General features: G+C 43.1%; 1 protein-coding gene across 6 annotated transcripts in view; it reads left to right on the forward strand.

The window, feature by feature from the left end:
* The window catches only part of LOC147194769 (receptor-type tyrosine-protein phosphatase mu), a 136,813-nt gene that overhangs the window by 89,071 nt on the left and 26,902 nt on the right, over window positions 1–20,840 (forward strand). For 2 of the 6 annotated variants that reach the window (XM_086128948.1, XM_086128950.1), the window contains exons 15-20: window positions 1,299–1,434; window positions 3,636–3,665; window positions 13,004–13,254; window positions 15,049–15,129; window positions 15,235–15,261; window positions 19,552–19,742. In XM_086128948.1, the coding sequence (XP_085985074.1) occupies window positions 1,299–1,434; window positions 3,636–3,665; window positions 13,004–13,254; window positions 15,049–15,129; window positions 15,235–15,261; window positions 19,552–19,742 (716 nt within the window). The remainder of the gene's footprint in view (window positions 1–1,298; window positions 1,435–3,635; window positions 3,666–13,003; window positions 13,255–15,048; window positions 15,130–15,234; window positions 15,262–19,551; window positions 19,743–20,840) is intronic. The other 4 variants (XM_086128949.1, XM_086128951.1, XM_086128952.1 and 1 more) reach the window with 4 other exon arrangements.

Raw genomic sequence — 20,840 nt, forward strand, 5'->3', positions numbered from 1 at the left:
CTGATTGTTTTCCATTATAAGCAGACGCACAAAAAATTCTTAAGCACCTTTGTGATAAATAAACACAAAATATTGGCCCGGTTAGGTGAAAATGGAAAATTTCCCGCAAGACAAGTTATTATATTTATTTGCGACATTATATATCTTTCAAAATTGCTGAAATGAGACAGCATTTTAGATTTTTAACCATCTCTTTTGTGCGCCAATGTGCTGAGGTGAAACAGTCAACACGCATTTATGTTGAAAACCGCAAACATATTCAAAGCTTTATAGCGGCTTAGATAAATGTCTGCAACTCCGTATTGTCCTCTTGGAGACGCGCAACCTTTCGCCGCATCCTGCGCGAAGCTCAATGCGAGATAAGTTCACCCTCGCTTAATCACGTTTGCGGCCGGCACTCTCCGAGCGCACTTGACAAAAGATGCTGGAGGCAGACCAGTGGGAGGGGAAAGATAAAACCCCAAAAGATACTTTTACTTTTTTTTTTTTTTTTAAAGCCTGAAATAACCAAAACACCACGTGTCAGCCGGACTTGGCCGAGATATTGCCCAGACTCAATCGTGAGGAATAGAGTTTTAAGGTGATAAGACGCAATGCGTCTTGCACCTGATTATCTGTGTTCCTAAATTTAGAATGATGAATTGTCACGACAGTCAATCGTGACTCGGTGTTGTCTCCTTATCAAGGCAAAAGATGCATATCCATCCCACTGACATATTGTTCTCTCTTCGGTGCGACGCTATCAATAGATTTTCTTCTTTTTCCTCATTCCATTGGTCGCATTGACATCTTAGCAATCAGATGCGAATAGATGGAGCTGATAACACACATCAGGGTTTTGGGGGGGGGGGGGTTCCTTGACCACAAACGTGTGACAAATCCACCCTTTGAGCTCGTCGGGAAAGTGGAAGAGGCTCGTCTGTATTCCCATCTCGAACCCCCACCCGGCGGGATTGAGATTCTCCGAGCGGCTCGCGCAGCTAGTGGGAAGCCAGCGGAATTTTAACAAGATCTGCTTTTTATTTATTACCTCCACCAAGGAGGGTCTGTTCTCATTGCTTTTAATGTCTGTCATGAGGAGACCTACAAAATGTCTCAAAGAAATCAGAACCAAATGAGACGGGAAGTTTGCTACTTTGGTTACAAAGTGGCCATTTTAGGTTCATTTTGGTCATGTCTATGGTGGCAAAGTTTAATGAGCAAGTTTCCGTGAGCAACATAAAATTTCCCAACCATGGTGATCATGTTTAGTGCCACCAAATTCATATAATTACGTTTTTGTTTTTTTGGGCTGGCAGGCGCCGCCACCCGCAAACCCGACGCCGTAGAGCCAGAAAAGCAGACAGACCACACGGTGAAAATCGCCGGGGTCATCGCCGGCATCCTGCTCTTTGTCATCATATTCCTCGGCGTGGTGCTCCTCATGAAAAAAAGGTAAGCGGTCATTTCTCGTGCGACTGCATTGTTTGGTGTGAAGAATGAATTCAATCAGGCAGTCACGCCCCATTGAGGAAATATTAATCGCTTTACGCCGTACCCGCCAACAAACGCCGTCGGCGGGGAGCTTGAGAAGCCCTGCGAGGGAGATAAGCCGTAAAAAAAAAAAAAAAAAAAAAATCCCGTCTATAAAATATTCTGAAAGTGTATGGATGCGTAGCTAAAGGGTACGTTTACATAAGGCCCCTTGCTCATATGGCTGCGATAATAAGACGCAAAGCTCTGCAAATATCAAGCGTCTTTTCCCCTCCACGGTGACTGTTTATACTTTTTATTCCCATCCTGCTGCCATGTGTGTCGTCACGTTGTGCCGGGGACAGAAGATTTGTTCATGTTCTGTAATTCTGATGATGTCGGTGACATAAATGCGGCGAAATACATTGGAAAAGAGGTAAGGAGGACCTTAAAATGCCTGAAATCTTCGACCACCCTGGATCACTCAGTCGCGCCCCATGGAAAGTAGATCAAGAAGTTTCCCTGATCGACATAAAATTGGCTGGATGTGTCTATCATAACAGAACACATGAAAAAGCCACAGTTAACAGAAAGTCGGCCATTTTGTTTTAAAGCAGCCATTTTGGGCCAATTTCAGAACTTGAGCTTCACCATCTCCGATGAGAAAATTCACCTTGATGAGCTCCAACTGGAAGCAGAAAAACTACTCACGAGCAATCTAAATTGCCAAATTACGTCTGTGGTGTAGTACCACAGGGACGGGAGATTTTTTTTTTCTCTTGTGCTTGAACTCTTTATTCCTTTTGCGCTAAATGGGTTGAAACATAGCAGAAGACAGGTAAAAATGGAACCCGTCCATTGATTTGTGTTGTGTCGGCCGCTAATGAAGAGTTTTCATTTTTTCGTGCGGGTTCCCATCCGAGCGGTAATTGTTTTCACTTAGGCTCAATCGAAGCCGAGGCAGGAGAATTTGCCGCAAATAACTCGGGCCATCCAGGGTGTCGGGGAGGCGAATCTAAGTTGCGTGCGGTGACATGCAAGCGTCTCGTTAAGTTCCAACCTGGGAGGTCAGATGTGGACCTTTTTTATTATTATGAATAATGTGTGTATCACATTTCCGTCCGACAGTTTGCATGAAAAAAAAAAAGAAAGAATAACGTACACGAGAAAAGTAATGCCTTCGCTGCCATGCAAGTTTTGAAGGATGGTTCTGGCAAGCCAAAAGGAGACTTGTTAAAAGCACGGCATGATGAGACGTCTTTTTTTTTTTAATTGGTTCTTCAGCAACATGCTAGAAATAATACATTTAGGCTAGCAAGGAGTCAAATGATGTTCAGAAGTAAAAATGGATCATATGCTGGATTTATATTGTGATTGGGTGAAATCATGACAGGCATTCTCATTCATGTTTTTAATGAATGACGATCCGTAACGAGGTAGACGATGGCCAATGGCGATTTGTGCAAAATGCAGCATTTTAAATCTTAAAAGTGATCACAGTCAATCATTCATTTGCTCATCGAATCGATTAAGGGGATTCGTCAAATGCTCATTGCTATTCTCAATCCTCAGATGTTTATGTTTTGAACAACAGTTCTCATAACCCCCCCCCCCCCCCTCCAAAAAAAACGGTTTAAAAAATGGTTGAAGTCAAAATTTCAAGGCAACAAAATTCAGAAATTTTAAGTTGGGGCAATTCACCGAAATGCAAATGAATACAAGTTATGTTTTTTACAGTGTGGCGATACTCGTTAAAATCGTTAAGTTTTAAATAATACACAAGAACAATTGCTCATTATTTTTTCCATTTAATCAAACCAAGAACATCATCAGCACAATGACTATGCCTTGTTGAAAGTGGATATCCATTTTTTTTTTTTAAGGACAGCTATGGCAGGTAAATAGCGATACGATGGTGAACTTGCGCGGCGATCATCGCGCTCACCTCACAAAGCCGAGCATCCTCGTGTTGCCACCATGCCTGATTTTTTTTCTTTTCTTTTTTTTTTGGTTCCAATAACATTAATCTATTTTTACTTTTTCTTTCCATTCCATCCCCGTCCTTTTCCCCTTTCTCTCCTCGTCCTCCACTGCTTAAAACCTACCACCACCAACACCACCACCACCACCACCACCGTCACCGTCACCTCCACCACCAACACCACCACCACCCCACTCGGCAGAAGAACCTATCACTCCTACACTTACTACCTGTAAGTAACCAAACTCGGCGTCCATGTTCGTCGCCATGCTTTCTCTCTGAGCCGCACGCATGCTAGTGGCACCACACCCTCCTTATTTCACGTTCTTGGACGTGCCACGCTTCATTTCAGGATTAGCCGCTTTAGCGCTTCTCGCATACTTAGCATGCAGTTCTTCTTCACCCCCCCCCCTCCCCCACGTCATCCTCCCACATTTCCCATCTCATGCGTTTTTGTTTGGCTTACCTGATTTTCTTTTTCCCCCCCACCACACTCCGACTTACTGCACGTGTACTCGTGACTTTATTCTTCCAGTTTCTAGTTTAAATGTCACATACAGGCAAAAAACAATCCAAAATAGCGAATGCGGTGAAGAGGCTTACGTTTTGCAGCGAAGCGGGGTTTTTTTTGTTTTGTTTTGTTTTGTTTTTGTGTGTGGCTAATCTGCGGTGATCGCAGAGATGGCACAGTGGCTGCCTCGCTTCAAAAGGACATCCCACAATGCACCTGCAGATAATACATTCGGCATGTCGCTCACGTTGCCTTGCTGAAGTGAATTGGTTGAAATTCTGTGCATTTATTGGCTGAAAGGCTCTCATTCCTGTTTTAAAATCGACTTAATAATTTAAAGAATTTACAAGAGAACCTCTTCTGGAGCATCATGACTAGTCTAAAAAAAAAAAAGAATTTAAGGGTGGCCGATGGAGGTTGTTGTTCAAAACATGACAGTTTTAACTCATTTTTTTTATGGCCGGTTAACATCCAGGGAGAGCACATTTTTAACCCTTTCAGACACGGCGGTTACTACAGTGGAAAGCTTATCATGTTATCCGGCTGCAGGGTGCATGAAAGGGTTAATGGCAAATTCTTAACCATCACTGGGTCCTCCTCTGGATTCTCCCGAGTTTAAAGTGGATTTATGTGTTTTTAAGGACCGTTCTGGGGACCACTTGTTAAAAAATGTCCTTAGAAACGACCTTTCCATTGGATTTTCAGCTAACTGGTATACACTTTTAAAAGTGACTACAGTCAGGATCACGCCTTATTCATAAAAAATTGCTACAGGCCATTGTGGAAGCAGTTTCACTGCATGATAGCAGTTACATGACACATCATACGGCAGATTCCCGCTGACCATATGTATTTTTTTTGGATGAAATGCAAACTTTTTTAGGTCTAATAAATAATGACGAACTTTCTGGGGCATCATCGCCAGTCTAAATGTTTTTCAGGCTAGTTCTGGCCACCAGTGAAAATACTTTTTCAAAACATTCACTTTTTTAACCACCTTTTCATTGGTATCTCAGCTACAGACTTTTGCCAGTACATATGCGGAACACGATTCAACGCATAATTAATAAACAGCTACAGGCGCTTCACGATTAGCATCTCACCTACATGCTGGCCGTCATGGTACATGTCATTTGATGAATCTATGTGATTAGCATTGGACTGTCATTTTTATTTTATGAAATGCTAAATTTTACCTCATGTGAGTTCTTATTCATGTTTCTTAAATGAATAAAAACGGAATACATTTCCTTCTCTGGGTGTGTTTTCCCTGCATGCTGGCCATCACCCTATACATGAGACCGTGGAGATATATGTTAGCATCGCACAGTCTGGTTAATTTGATGAAATCCAAACTTTTTGCCTTGTGACACCTGTTCTTATTCTTTTTTTTTTTTTTTTACCCTTAATTTTTAAAAAAAAAACTAAACTAGCTAGCATGTCGTAGCTAAGACGCTCCCAGAGTAGGCGTGCTGTGCTGGCAAGCGCATTACTTGACAAATTTATTGGATGGACGCTTTTTGCCTTATGGCAGCTGTTCTTATCAATCTTTTAATGCCTAATTAATAAAAACTAGCTATTAGGGGGTCTTTCTTCCCTACATGCAAGCAGTCATCTGTATGATTGATGAATCCCGCGAATATTTCTACGCACGCATCAAAGGCTCCGTCACCAAAATATGCGCTTCAGCCAATGCCGCCAGAGGTGGCAACCAACTGAAGTCGCTCGGCATACTCGTTAGGCATGCGTTCACATGTGCCCTCATATGCGGTGTCAAAAGCGTGGCCTTTAATCAACTGGCCGGCCCCCCGGCGCACGGGGCGTTATTGGCGTGGTAGCGTGGCAGTCGGACGTTCAAGGGCTGCCGAGGCCCCGTGAGCAAACAGTAGCGAAACTAACTGCTTTCCAAGAAGAGTGATCCTAAAGCTTATCTGAATGTATAGATTCCTTTAGATCAGGGATGACCAAACTGCGGCCCCGGGGGCCATTTGCAGTCCGCCATCTTTTTTGAGAAACCAGCAGCTTAGACAAAACAAAAAACATTTGGCACGGCCAGGGGTGGAGTTACATCTTGGCAAAAAGGGTGGCCATGACCACCACGCTCTGGCCATCCCCCTGGAAGGAGGTGATTTTGATATCTGTGACTTTTCTACCACTTTCAGGTGGCTGCAATGTTCTTAGACCCCTTGATACTGTTAATTTAGAGTAACTGACTGCTGAAGACACCAACACAAGCGGCAAGTTCAAGCTTATGCCCTTGCTTTGTTTTTACAGCGCTCGTACATAACCATGTCATAAACAACTGGTAGTACAGCGTCGGGAGACGGGAGGTGTGCTAAACGCTGCGTGTGTGAAACCCAAGCGCGCTCGAGGCGGGTGAGCAAACGCCTTCATTAAAGGCGGCGCGCGGCGAGCGTGCAGTAAGACTCGCGCTAATTGGTACAAGCAGCCTGGCAGATCCAGTGGTGTAGCGGCACTGCATGATGATGAGCGGGCAGGACGAGGAATTGGAAAGGAAGGGGCCCGAGCCTGTGGGACAGTGGCGGGGAGCCGTTTATTAGAAGGGAAGCCTTGAGTTCTTGTTATGAACAATGTTATGATGTTGCCGTCTTTATTAACTGTTAAATGGTGATCGTTTAGTTTGAAAAACAGTTTTTGGCATCTTATGTATCATAGGAGCACGAGGAAGGGAGCCATTTTGGTTCTTTACCCATCCATAATTTTTGGTATGTTTACTGGTCATGAATTAAATTTAGCGCATTCATGCGAAATTTTCAAGTTGGGAAACATCTCAACGGGAAAATATTGCCTCTTTTTACGAAAGAAATTTCAAGATACGAAAGATAAAAAGTTTCCTGAACACAACATACTTATAGCTGCTCTGCCATTGGCTGTTACCGAGCATCATCCTGGCATCCCATCGGCTAAGAGGGACTTCTACCGTATGTGTCTGTGTGTAGATAGATAGATCTGTGTATCTGCAGCGTCCTCGTTATTCGCCCCTCGGGCCATGAAGTGTTCCGATAGTTTCATGTAAATGTGACTCACGCAGAAAAAGTGTTCACCAGCCGGGCGATCGCTCACTATGCTGACGTTTGCCTTGGACATTTTTGAAGGCTTGTTAAAAGCCGACAAAAGTAAACGTCCTTGGATCAGTTCTTTACCGGCAAAAACCACTTCTGAGAGAGAACATGGACTAAAGAGGGCAAAAAACGATGAGGACGCAGTTAAAAGTTAAATGACCATCATTTTTATTCTTTACTCTCTTCTCTGTTTTTTAAATGATGCACAACTCTCATTTATTGTACAATGATCTAATTGTAACATATATTTGTGACGTATTTTGATGCATTTGTATGCTTTAGAAAACATTTATGTCTGAATTTTGTGGGGGCTTGGAACGGATTAGAGCATTTACATTGGAAACATGTCTCTACTTACAAAATTTTCGAGTTCAGAAATCTCTTCCAGAACCAATTAATTTTGTAAGTAGAGGTACCACTGTATTTGGTTCATCGTGAAAGGGGACAGGAACGACAATTGGTACCTTATTTATCAGGAAAGTATCTCTGTTGAACATAAATAACTGGAGAAAGAAGAGGAGTGATCACATTAATTACAGGACACGTGTCGCATTGTGAACGACCGTGGACTTGTTTTCTTACAGGCAGGGTCATTTTTAGTCGTTCTGTTTCTTTCCATTGTGCAACAACAGCATTACTGTAATTGTGTGACACAATCTAACGGTGTGCTTTTTGCCTTTGGATTCATCTTTCTCTTTATTCACATTGCACAATATGGCCATTCCATTATCTTGGAACAACTGGCAAGAGGACCCAATGCAAGAAGTACATGGCACCTACTGTACATTGCATGAATATTTTATTTTTAGTGTGGATTATTTCTAGATCGTCTCTCTATTTCTATAGTTCATTTGCAGATTTTAAATGTGCGTATAAAAAGATGAATTCACTCGGAACTTGCCCGTTCCACGCCCAAAAAGAAAGCGGTGAGAGCGCACTGAAATGGAAAGAATCCGCATTAAAGCACTCGAATGTTGTTTTTTTTTAATTCTATTTTATTTTTTATGACGGGCTCAAAAACATCTCAAAATTTGGCAAGGGTGTGATCAATTCCACGTGTCGTCTAAATTAAACGACTGGAACTCGCACACAATCAAAACGAATCTAATCAAGACAAACTTTACTTGGCGGAGGTGAAAAATATATATCATACTAAGTATATGGATAACAGTAGACAAGCGTGAGAGTGCACAGAGGTGTTTGCGGAGGCAAAATAAAAAAAACGCCACGGGCGATGACATCAGTCGCGCCTCATTAGCACCAGTGTCTGCGGCTCGGAGCTGCAGGAGTTCAGCCCACAACTGAACGAACGGGGGAAACGGCGACAGCAGGAAATGACGCTTTCAAGGCGGAGCTTCAAATCCCTGCGACTCAGCATGGATTTTAGCAATGTTTTTGCTGACGACGGTGGTGCCTTGAGATACGAGTCACCTGACCACATTCTGAATTAAATATAGTTGTATCTCAAATCATCTTTCACCATTGAAATGAATGGAAACGCCATGAATCTTCCAGCCTCTTTAAAACCAGAACCCGGAATTTTATGTAATATTGCTGGCGTCGGGCCGAAACCTTGTACCTCCAAAATATTCATTTCTCAGGAGACCCCCCCCCCCCAAAAAAAACCGCGTTGTTCAACCACGACCATTGCATCATTAAAGAGAGCAAGCCATTGGAACACTTTAGATTTGTCAGTAATTTGTAAAATTAACACCCACACATGTGGACAACCCCCCCCCCCAAAAGAAAAACATTAATTTGCCCAAATTGTGAATGAGGAGATTTCGACCCGCCGTCAGCAAATTTGAATGTGCCGTTGTTTGCTAGCATTCAAGTAGCGGGGGCTGCGGGCGCTTTAAATAGAAAGCATGTTATCTTTAGTTGATGTTTAGTTTGACAGTAGCCTGTCATTAGCATTGCATTTGTATGACATACAATGACAATGACGTTTTGGGGGCGGGGGGGGGGGGGGGTTGACTTAGTTGATTACCTGTAGTCGATTACCTGTAGTCATTATTTATTTTGCTCAAATTTGCAGTTCACATAAACAACTGGCAGGTTACTACTCGTTATTCCCATTATCTCTATAGCGCTAACCAAAACAGCAACACCTACACAACCACATACGTCAGCCTTTTCAAGTAGTATGAAGTTTTTATTGCGAGCATGGGCAGCGTTAAAAATGATCTAACGTTACGCGTAGACCGTTGCCGTTCACTCACATGGATTTCACGATCCCTGACGCAGATTGACGCTCATCTGAGTGCTCTTGTTGTTGGTATCGCGACATGACGAATGGTCCCCATTTATCAAGTCGCGCAAACATTTTACTGCACACTTTTCTCCAACTTATCTCTGGTGGCACATTAAAGTCGTTAATCCAGTCATCCATCATTAAACTCCCCCCTCATATAAATTAGCGCAGCATTAGCGCCGTCGTTCATCTTCATCAGCCGCGCTGCCGAGCAAGCAGCTTCCCTTCATCTGTGCCGCGCCGCCCCGCGCCTCTTCCACTGGTAGCAGATGCTGAAACGAAACGAGAATGTCACTTAGCGGTGTCATGTGACGTTTTTCGTTTTGTGAGCATGCACTTCATATTCCATTCACATTAGAAGTCACGTTTGGTTTTGTAATATGAACAATGATATAAACAGACCGGATTTAACATTAATCTGAATTGGGTGTCATCCCGTGGCACTAAGAACATACCCTCCCTGAAACAACCATATAGTCTTTTTTTGGCAAAATGCTAACAGTGCAAAACGCCATTGATGGGCTAACAAATATCCCTTTAACCCTTTCAGGGACAGCGGTTACTACAGTGGACAGCTTATCATGTTATCAGGTGACAGGGTACATGAAAGGGGTAAGCAACGCATATTTGAACATAAACTATGGAGCAACACATGTAGACAGATAATTAAAAGAATGACTAATATTACAGCTGGGTACTGTGGAGCGGATCAATGTGTGGTTGTAATATTTGCCCTTCGATGACCAAGACAAGCAACGAATTACAGGAAAAATTATGGCAAAACTGTTTTCATTCTTAAATGTAAATGTTACCATTGTATGTTTTTTTTATCATATACAATATTGCAGTGCTATTTTCCAGACTTTACACAGGTCTGATCAGTTGGACAAGATCAGCAGATATTTCGCATTTTACACAAAATAGTTGATTTGGCACATCGATCACCAACATCATTGATGAGATCTGAAAAATAAGGCATTACACCCAAAACAATCTCCTACTCAAGGAGGATGCTCTCTCGTCAATAATCCAAGATTTCTCATCATATACAGTCGAGAGTAATTTCCAATTTTTTTCAATCATTTGGAGCTTTTTGGGGCAGGTGTTGGGTTTCGCCCCTCCATTTCCCATGTATTGGTTAGTTTTATTTTTTTCGCCAGTGCATTTTAGTGGGTGTCAGTTGTCCAAGAATTTTGGCTTTTGGTGGTTCCGAGCTGGTCCCAATCTCCCATGATAACCTGTGGTTGACTTTCGAATAAACAAATAAATTGTTTAAATAGATTAGATAGATTGGTCCAATTCACTCATCGATTTGGTTATCATGTTTATTTTTTCTTTTTCTTTTTTTAACTCCAAAATCCCGATTGTGTAAAGCCTACTAGCTTTTTATGAAAGCGCTCTTCCGCCACCTCCCCCTGCGCCGCACTTACCCACGACCTCTTTTTTTTTGTTGTTGTTGTTGGCTCACTTAATTGGAGATTAAAAAGAGTGAGCGCATCCGGCGGCGTCAAAATGTCACATCTTTGTCAATTTCTCGCTCGCCGAGGAAAACGGCTCGCGCCATTAGCGTCACGCCGAGGCCCTCGGAGCAAGGGGGCCCATGGGGGGTCTCCCCATACGGCGCCATATGCCAGGAAATTGAACAAACAGAGGAGATTTGCGGCAACAAAAGCAGCGGGAGAGCACAGCGGAGGGGTCATCAAGGCGAGGCGATCGTTCCAGACGGCATCCCAGCTCCGTTTCGTGGAATAACGCAGCGTTGACTCCATGTTTTATTAATCACCGCGGGGACGCTCTTCTATTCTCTTCTTCCTTCGTCGTTGAGGTCAGGCTCTGCTTCAGAGAGATGCTCCGGTGGGAAATCTCCCTTTTACTCTGTCAAAAAGGGGGGGAAAGAAATTCCACATTTTGAAGTTCGAATGACTTTCCATTTTTTAAGCTTTCCCACGTATGAGTGGTGTGATTAGCTAAGAAGAAAAAAAAACACATTTAAATATTCAGAAAGAGAGGAGCTGAGGGCTTGAAATCAAAGAGGGAAACAATCAGCATTTCTAATTAAAAAGAAGAAATGCAACAAAAGAAATGACAATGATTAAGGAAGGAATCCCTCTCCTCTATTCGCTCTCGGTGGGTCTACTCATCTTTTTTTTTTTTTTTACTTTTAACTTTTAACCATCATTGACAGGATGGCACATACAAAATGTAATGCAGACACAGTTTAAGTCACATTTACTTTGATGTTTGCTTTTTTAAAATAGTTTCTTATTAATTTTGAGAGTTTATTTTGCTATAAAAAAACAACATAAAATCTAAACTGTTTTTTTGCACAGCAAATATGGAATAAATAGCAAACTTAATTCGTTAATGTAATGACTATCATATAGTTACAATGGAACCGTGGTTTTCCTATTCCCTAATTTTCATAAGATTCAGTTGTCACCAAAAAAATGTCATCAAAATTTTGTTTCAATTTTCATACATCCGTTTGTTTGTTTTTAAACAAAAATATATTTAAAAAAAAAGAAATGCCTGACTCGGCCATTGATTTCCTGGAATTGATGTGTAGTCTTTGGAAGCACCGAGGTGTATTGACGTTCGGGCAAAATTTATGATAAATCCTGTCAAATGTCCGACCTTCAAAATAAAAGCACACACTGTAATAACGCAGTTTGCCCTCACTTTCTTTGGCCGCAAGTTGGCTTATTTAGCGGTTCTACTCAATAGACAAGCAAAGGTAGTTGAAGGCCTGACTTTTGACAGAATGTTGGCTGATTGAATTGTTTGTAAAAACTCGCATTGAGGAAGGAGCCTTGCCTTGTGTTCAACCCTTTTTTTACACAATATAACAGAAAGTTCTGAGTGCCAGCCGTTTGATAAAGAAGTTCAGAAACACAATGGAATCCAAGGGAAAAAAAACCTCAGGAAACGAACTCGCTTTCTTTACTCCTCTTGCATTCCTTACGCCATCAAGTCTTAAAGGGAAACATCCGCTTGATTAGTTATTCGTATTCATTTCACACTTATCTGTATGCAAAACCACAGTTATTCTGCATGAATGTATTTTTTGTTGATTTATGAATGTCTGAGATGGATTGATCCGATTTTGGCCAACTTGAGGCTAATTTGGGGGATGTTCTGATAGGAAACACTGCTTTAGTTTTCGTACGATTCTGTTTTACTCCGATTTACTGGAACGGATTAATCTCAAAAACCGAGGCACCACTGTATCGATAAATAAAATAAATCACTTGACCAAGTTTTTATGATCATAAAAAGAAATATTTGGAGCTTTTACCCATCTGAGGTTTAGGATACATAAAAAAGAAAAATAACTCGCCACATTTAAAAAAAATATGAATTAAATATGGACTTGGTCATTATGGGGGAATGAGTGCATGGCAGTTGTAATAGTGAGGAAAAAAAAGGGCTCAAAGTGGGTCACTACATAATGTTGTGAGTTCACATCATGATGTCCAAGATGGTGGACGGACGTTCAATCATGATGACCTCTGATGGATTTGGGTCAGGAAGTCCAACCCCTTTCAACATCTTTACGCATTTTTTGTTGATCTTAAAGATGAGGGAAAGTCATCTAACGCCTCATAAGAGTTACTGTGACCACAAACCGCAGCTCATGATGCCAGCCGCCTTCTCATGAAAAATGACTTTACGGGTCGATGGGAGCAGTCCTTTACTTTGATTTTGTTTTGTTTTTTTGGAAGGAAACTGGCCAAGAAGCGCAAAGAGACGCTGAACAGCACTCGGCAGGAGATGACGGTGATGGTCAACTCCATGGACAAGAGCTACACGGAGCAGGGCACCAACTGCGACGAAGCACTCTCCTTCATGGACACGCACAGCCACACGCTCAACGCGCGCAGCGAGTGCGTGCTCACCACCGTCAACGCGCGCAGCGAGTGCGCGCTCACCCTCAACGCGCGCAGCGAGTGCGCGCTCACCCTCAATGGCCGAGGTACGACAGGAAGAAAAAGTTTAATATTGTTGACTCCTATCCCTCTGTCCTTCTTTTTATATTATAGTATAGTTGTTTATATATCGGGCGGCCCGGTAGTCGAGTGGTTAGCACGTCGACTTCACAGTGCAGAGGTACCGGGTTCGGCTCCGGCCTTCCTGTGTGGGGTTTGCATGTTCTCCCCGTGCTTGCGTGGGTTTTCTTCGGGTGTTCCGGTTTCCTCCCTCATTCCAAAAACATGCATGTCAGACTGATTGAACACTCTAAATTGTCCCTGGGTGTGAGTGTGAGTGCGGATAGTTGTTTGTCTCTGTGTGCCCTGCGATTGGCTGGCAACCGGTTCAGGGTGTCCCCCCGCCTACTCCCCGAAGACAGCTGGGATAGGCTCCAGCACCCGCCGCGACCCTAATGAGGATAAAGCGGCTCGGAAAATGAATGAATGTTTATATGTTTTGTTCTACTATGGATTTAAACTTTTTTTTTTTCCGAGCACAGCGAGTGATTCACACCTTTTCAATTCTGTTCCATAAATGAACAGGGATGCACTTTTTCAAATCACTTCTGCCCCTTAAACTATGACACCCGCACACAATCACAATGCGGTGACCTCTTCATTTCGGCTTCTCGCAGGGTCCGTTTAATCCTCCATTGATGGGCAGCTGGGCTAAATCGGCGCCTGGGGGGGCTCCACTCGCCATAATCCCGCCTCCTGAGCGTCAGATTAAGCAACCAGAGCAGCCCTCCTCCAGCACACATAGACAGACACACACACACACACACACACACACACACACACACACCCCTGCCAGGCAGGAGCCCCAATGATGCGCTGACCTTGATTAACTGTCTGTCGGGGTGGACTGCAGATCTGTTGTCTGCTAGCTTTTCAGGTTTAAACGGCTGATTCATGATCGGCGTCGCTGCCGGCGACCTTAAGTGACAGTGCTGTTTGGGATTAAGACGTGATAGATTAGACACGAGTCGTAATAACAGTGTTTGCGCCTCAACGTTGAGCATATTGACTCTGGAATTTAGTTTGATCCGCCATCCACTTTATTTTTGTGCTTAATCTCGACCATACATGCCCTTTTGAAATCCACATGTTCACTTGATGGTGACTGTGGCCACTTAGCTGACTTCTTAAAATGAGCAAATCAACCTTGACGGCAGAGGCTAACAAGCTTCTAGGATGTTCTCAAGTAATGCACCGAGCCTGAATAAGAAGCGCAACATGAGAGCGTGACAAAAGCGGGACAGCGGTATGCTAAGTGACATACACACAGAGTGTGACGAAGAGGAAGCACAGAGCAAGACAACGTGAGACAGTGGTGAGCAACAATGCACAGAGTCACGCAAAGTGAGATAAGCGCGTGCTGCATTGAAGGCGTATGCATTTTGAAATCCTTCAAAAGATGGAAAAGTCACCCAACGCCAAATTAAAGTTAATGAGACCACAAACCAGAGCTCATCATGTGACCACCTTGTCATGAAAAATTATTTATGGTCAATCTGAGCAGTCCATTACTCCGATTTGGTTTTAAATAAAATCCTGAAAAAGATGCACAGACGGTGACAAAGCCTGACAGTGTTAAGCCAAACAAACAAACAAAAAAGAATAACAACTAGAAAGCTACAAAAAAGCTTGAAAAAGATGCTCACATACAAAGCGCGATGGTGGTGTCCAACACAAAACCCTGAAAAAGGAACATAAAGCATTTAAACGCTTCCTATTTTTAATGTTTTGTTTTGTTTTTACAATTTCCTCCTAAATCCCACTGGGTTTTTTTTTTGCAGCGGGATCATCGCCCTCCTCTTTCACGCTGCCCAAAGCCAACACGCTGAGCACGTCCATCCCGACCAGCGCCTTCTACCCAGGTAACCTTCCCACACCGAATTTGTCGCTAGAGACGCTAAGCTAAACCCACTCTGGATTGATATTGACTGCAACTATTTGTTTCCTCCTCAAACTCGCGCCCTCAGACCCCTTTGTGCCGACTGCCATTTTAGGTGAGAATTCCTTTCCGCCATTTTGCTAGATGACACTGAGGACCCGTTTTATGTACTGTGTTAGACGTCACAACCGAAACGCCAGACAACATCTCGCTGTTGTTCTTCAAGAAAATTGTTCACTTCTCTCAAGCTTCCTTCTGGCTTTTTTCTCCGGAACCCGTGATGGAAGGGCGTACACGGTATTTTAAAGACTAGCTAAATATATCAGTGGCTAACCGCTATCCTCATCCACGATTTTCTTATTTTCGGCCCCACGCTGACAAATGAAAACTGGTGTCTTGTTGGCTGGACATTTCGCCGCTGCACAGAGCGTTATAGTCTGGGGACGATAGCATATGGGCTAGTCTTGAGTCCCTTGTAAATTGGTCGATGGGAAGACGAGATTCTGAAGACAGGTTGATTATCGGTTAGGCGACTTTGAGCATCGATCCAGTGCAGGGTTGTAATAGTTGAGGATTTTCGTTATCGTTTATTTATATTTGGTTTTGACTTTTGTTTTCTCACTTCAGTTTGTTTCGATTAATTTTTCGAGTGGGTTTGTTGCTCTGTTTCACTAATTGATGTCAAACTCAAGGCCCGGGGGCCAGATCTGGCCCGCCACATCATTTTATGTGGTCCGCGAAAGCAAATCAACTTGCATGATGCTTGCTAAAATGTGTACCAAAATTTCAAATTCTCATCTGTAAGAGTGATAGAAGTCTTAACAGTGTGGGTGGAAATTGTGCGCTACACAAATGCCAGTAGAAGAAGCGCTGAAGTGATCATTGTGCTTGCAGAATAAGAGCGAGATGTTGTGCAACACCTTTGACATCAACAGTTAGCCCATTGGCAGTGAATCTTGTTTCTTTGTTGTCACACCTGCAATGACTCATTTACACAATTGGGGACTGAAAAGCACAGATTTATCCCCTCTCCCCCCCCCCCCGCCCCCTCCACACCATCATTTCAGTTTTGTTGAGCTTTTTCCTGATTTCTTTTATTTTCTTCCAAATATCCTCCCCTTCATCATAGCTGCCTGCTCACCCGTCCTCATTCTCATCCCCACCTTCCCGCTCAAACCAGTGTCTCTCCCGTGTTGGTGGACGGGGGATGGGGGGGGGGGGGGGTGGCTGGCTTTGCTGCATCCCATCCGCGTGTGATGTCACATATGTGTTTGACCTGTCATATGCATGGACAGACGTGTGGACCGGCAGGTGTGTGAGGCGGGGTTGGGCGAGGTTGACATTTTAGCATTATTTTTTTTTAGACACAAGTAAATGCAGCTTGGGAGGCGGAAACAAGTCTTACCACCTTCCCCTTCAACAAAAACATCCATGTCTTCCCCTCCCTCCTCTTCATTTAGACACCCCCCCACCCCCTCGCACCCCGCGACACAACGAGCTATTCTATTATTCTTTTTAATGTCATCGTCGCCCGCGCCGTCGGCGGCCTACTTGTTTGTGTTTTGCTTCTCGCTTCCCGATGAAATGGAATGATAAAACGACGCGGCCCCCGTAACGCATCACACAATGACAAATTGGGGGCGTCGCGCCACACTTTTGAGTTCTCCAGAAGAAAGAGAAGGGGAGTTTAACAGCGCGCGTAACTTAAAGGGGCGTCTTTCATCACCGCCATATGCCGCCGTTAGTTTTTAATGAAGCGGGACGGGGCCCGCTTGGCACGAGGTTGCAGCGGTGACAGTTGTCAAAGTAATTAAGAAAATTAATGGCATCAAGAATTTGAAAAAAAATGTGTTCCAGACTTCAAACTGTCACCATTTCAAATGTTTTATTAAGTAAAGTCAAATACAACTTTGTCAAATTAAAAAAAATAATAATAAATAAAAATGTTATAGAAATAATTTTAACTGTCAAACAAGTGCAAAAAGGAGTTAACCACTGTTGCTGGTGAACAGAATTGACGCGACATGATAAGCTATTTTTAGTATTTTGTTGATGTAATTTGAGAGGGGATATTTACTTTCATTTAACCCCCAAATGCCGTCATTTTTATATGAATTGCCACAAAATTATGGTAAAGCCGACATTCACAATTCCAAAAATTCCCCATCCCGCCATTTTCCGCAAATACAGTATATGCTAAGATTTAAAAAAATACTGAAAAAATATTTTACTTCCAAAGACACTTCCAATATACTTGCACCATTATCCCAAAGAAGTCCACCTAAATTATTTGACACCATACTTCATAAAGCTCATGTTACTCCTTCTACTTTAAATTATAAATAACATTATTTGTCATAGAAGTGTCCAACTAAATGAACAACTCTTCATGATTATATGCAGGTCGCTAAGTCGTTGAAGACGTGCTCCACAAATATGGCGACATGCTAAGCACAAATATTTTGCCATTAAAGAAAATGGCAGGTTATTATTATTATTATTATTTTATCATTTGAAAATTGACAGCGTTGCAGGGTCATTTTTCAGTTATTCTTCAACTTTGCCATTCATTTTTGTCTGATGCCACCATTCACAATTCCCACAACCCCAAATCTGCCATTTTGTCCCCAAATATGTCCGATATGCATGGCAAAAAAATATTTTGCCACCCCAGCCCCTAAAAAATCTTTCAAAGCGGGAAAGGATAAGCGACATAATTATTCGTGTGTGTGTATCTTTATCCAACCCCAAAACACGCTCCATTTTTTAATAAATTCCTACTAAATTTATGTGGCACTCTTTCACAAAGCCAGCATTTTCTTCTCCCTCCTTAAAATCCACGATATCCTTGTTTGATTCATTTTCGTCCCCCACCCCCCTCCCTTAAATCCACGATTCCCTCGTTTGATTCTTTTTACTTTTGTCATTTATATTGCCCCACCATCCATCAGTCAGCCCCCAACCTCCTCCCACCCTGACTGGACCGAAGCTGGTCCGTGTATAGCGTAGCACTCAAACACTGTAACAGGTTCTCATGCTGGATTGTTGCTTATGCCCTCTTTCTCTCTCTCTCTCTCACTCTCTCTCTCCTTCCTCCTTTCTCCCTCGCTCTCTCGTTTCCCACATCCATCACCTCTTATGTATCTGCTATCTAAAAAGTGCCCATTAATGGTAAGTTCTCCCATGCGGGCCCCTGGGTGGGCCGGGGTTGGGGGAATGGGGTCGTTGTTCTGTCGGACTGCGATTGAGCGCTTCTGACGTTTTGTGACATCCCTTGCATGACCAGTGTTAGCATTTCACACCCCCACCCACAAAAGTCCTCTCCATCCTATGCCGTCATTAGCAACATTAACACAGCATGAGCTGAGTGCCATATGGTAGCGTCATTTTCATCTCCGCCTCCCTCCCGGGCTCTTTTCTTTATTTTTAATTTTATTTTTTATCAGAAGATCAGGTCAGCTGGGGTGGAATCAATGCTGTCTTTGTGTGATGCTTTCCCACGAAAACCCCTTCGCACCACTACCACTCCACCAGTTCCCCTTCCTCCATGTTTTTGGGTGCACCCCCACCCCACCGCCACCGCCACCACCACCTCCACCTCCACCTCCCCGCCAACTACATCTGTGCCTCACGTCTGCCACTGACTGGTTTAAAAGGTGAACCAAAACAAACTCTGGGGGTTGACTTCCCCTTTAAGCGGAACTGAACCAAAACCACAATAGGGTTCAGGTGATACACATGATTTACACTTGACTATTTATGTGACGCAACTTTTTTTTTTTTGTGTTAAAAGCTTGTCTGGTGGTCAAGTGAACTGACAGCACCACTTCAAGCATTTTAAACCAAACCAAAAGTGTGACCACACCGAGCTTCGTTCACACCCAAATGAAGCGCGCTAGCAAAGCAATGGTACAAATGGTATCGTTTGTTTTTAACAGATCATGTAACAATGTAGACACAACATGAAGTTCAAGTGACCCAAAGCGCACGAGGGTTCATACGGTCGTCGTCATACATGGCCAAACGAAACCCATTATCAGAATAGTAGTACAACATATTTCATCAAACCAAAAGTCTAAATGCTGACGCGATTGCTTTCGGTTCGTAAACTGTGTTCTGAAACAGATGGACCTAAACCTTCCCACCACATGACTCATCCTCTTACTCAATGGCGTTGTGTTGTTGTGACCATCCATTACATGCAGATTACTACTTTTGGAGAGTTGTTTGTCAATCTGGAGGCTGGTGACAATGCTGAGCAGTATATGAGATAAGCGGCCATCTGCAGCAACCTGCAATGTCACAACATTTACCGCTTTCAAGCGTCGTGTCACCCAGTCGCCCTGCTTTGCTTTTCACCGCATTGGCGCTCACTTGCGGGCCTTGTCCCTTGTGCTTTGCGAAGCAGACGAGAGCCAGAACATGGGCAGCGACACCAGCAGCTTGGTGCAGTCGCACTCGCTGAGGAAGCGCGAGGCGGTGGACGTGCCGTACCAGAGCGGCCAGCTGCACCCGGCCATCCGCGTGGCCGACCTGCTTCAGCACATCACGCAGATGAAATGCGCCGAGGGCTACGGCTTCAAGGAGGAGTACGAGGTCGGTGGACTGCTGTCCCAAAAGCCAAGCCCGCATGTCCACATGGCTACCGGCATCTTTAAAAGCATTTTTAAGGCTAAACGTAGCAAAACAATAAACCAATCAGGATCAGGAAGAAAGTGATGTCTTGGGGTATTGTATGCTGATGAATTTACAAACTAAAAATAAGGAATTTTCGTCAATCACAATCATGAAGATAGTAATTTGTGGAAAAGGCACCATAACAACCATTAGCCAGTCGGAATCATCAAGCAAGTGTCCTGCATAAATAAATGGCTGGATAAAACACAAACACGGGCAGTTAGAAATCTCAAATCCAGGTCCAGAAAATAAAAGCCTTGTCACAGTTTGGCTTTCGTCACAGGTTAGCTTTAGCCACAAGTTGCCTTTAGCCACAGGTTAGCTTTAGCCACAGGTTGGCTTTAGCGACAGGTTAGCTTTAGCCACAGGTTTCTCCTCAACCGGCAGGTAAGTGAGCTCTTTCGTGGAAGCATCTGTGGCTAAAGCCAAACGGTGGCGGGGTTTTTAACTTTCTGGACCTGGATCTGACACCTCTGCCTCTGACCTTTATCAGAGACTTTTTAAACATCCCATACCCAGTGTACAATTTGAGGTAATCACTCAGTTCCATGGAATCATCAGGACACTCCAACACATTAGCTAAATTATTCTCTTGAAAGGAAGCTCACTGTGAATATTTGTTTTCGGTTAGTTACACAACGGGTCCAAGTAACTCTTTGGTGCAAGTTCACCTTAGTTCATTTTTCGAGAAAAAAAAAATCTATAGAAATCTGAGTAAAAGGTTTGTGGAAAAAAAATCAAGACAAATTTCACAACAGTTGAACAAATGAAGACACCTGAACATTATTCCATTAAAAAAAATAATCAAAATACTGTAGTCATAATGCTATTCTAATGAATATGTAAATGCATTCTAAAAAAAATGTAAAAAAACAAACAAAAAACTCAATTCTACTAAAAAATTCAAGACCATTCTTGAATGATTATTAAATGACAATTATTAAAGAAAATATGATTTTATACAATACCTATTTAAAAAGCCTTGTGTGGGTCTCTGGACATGCGGTCATGCTTTGA

This window comes from Hippocampus guttulatus, chromosome 14 (assembly GCF_054856545.1).
Source record: "Hippocampus guttulatus isolate MCC_2025c chromosome 14, RoL_Hgut_1.0, whole genome shotgun sequence".
Lineage (NCBI taxonomy): Eukaryota > Metazoa > Chordata > Actinopteri > Syngnathiformes > Syngnathidae > Hippocampus > Hippocampus guttulatus.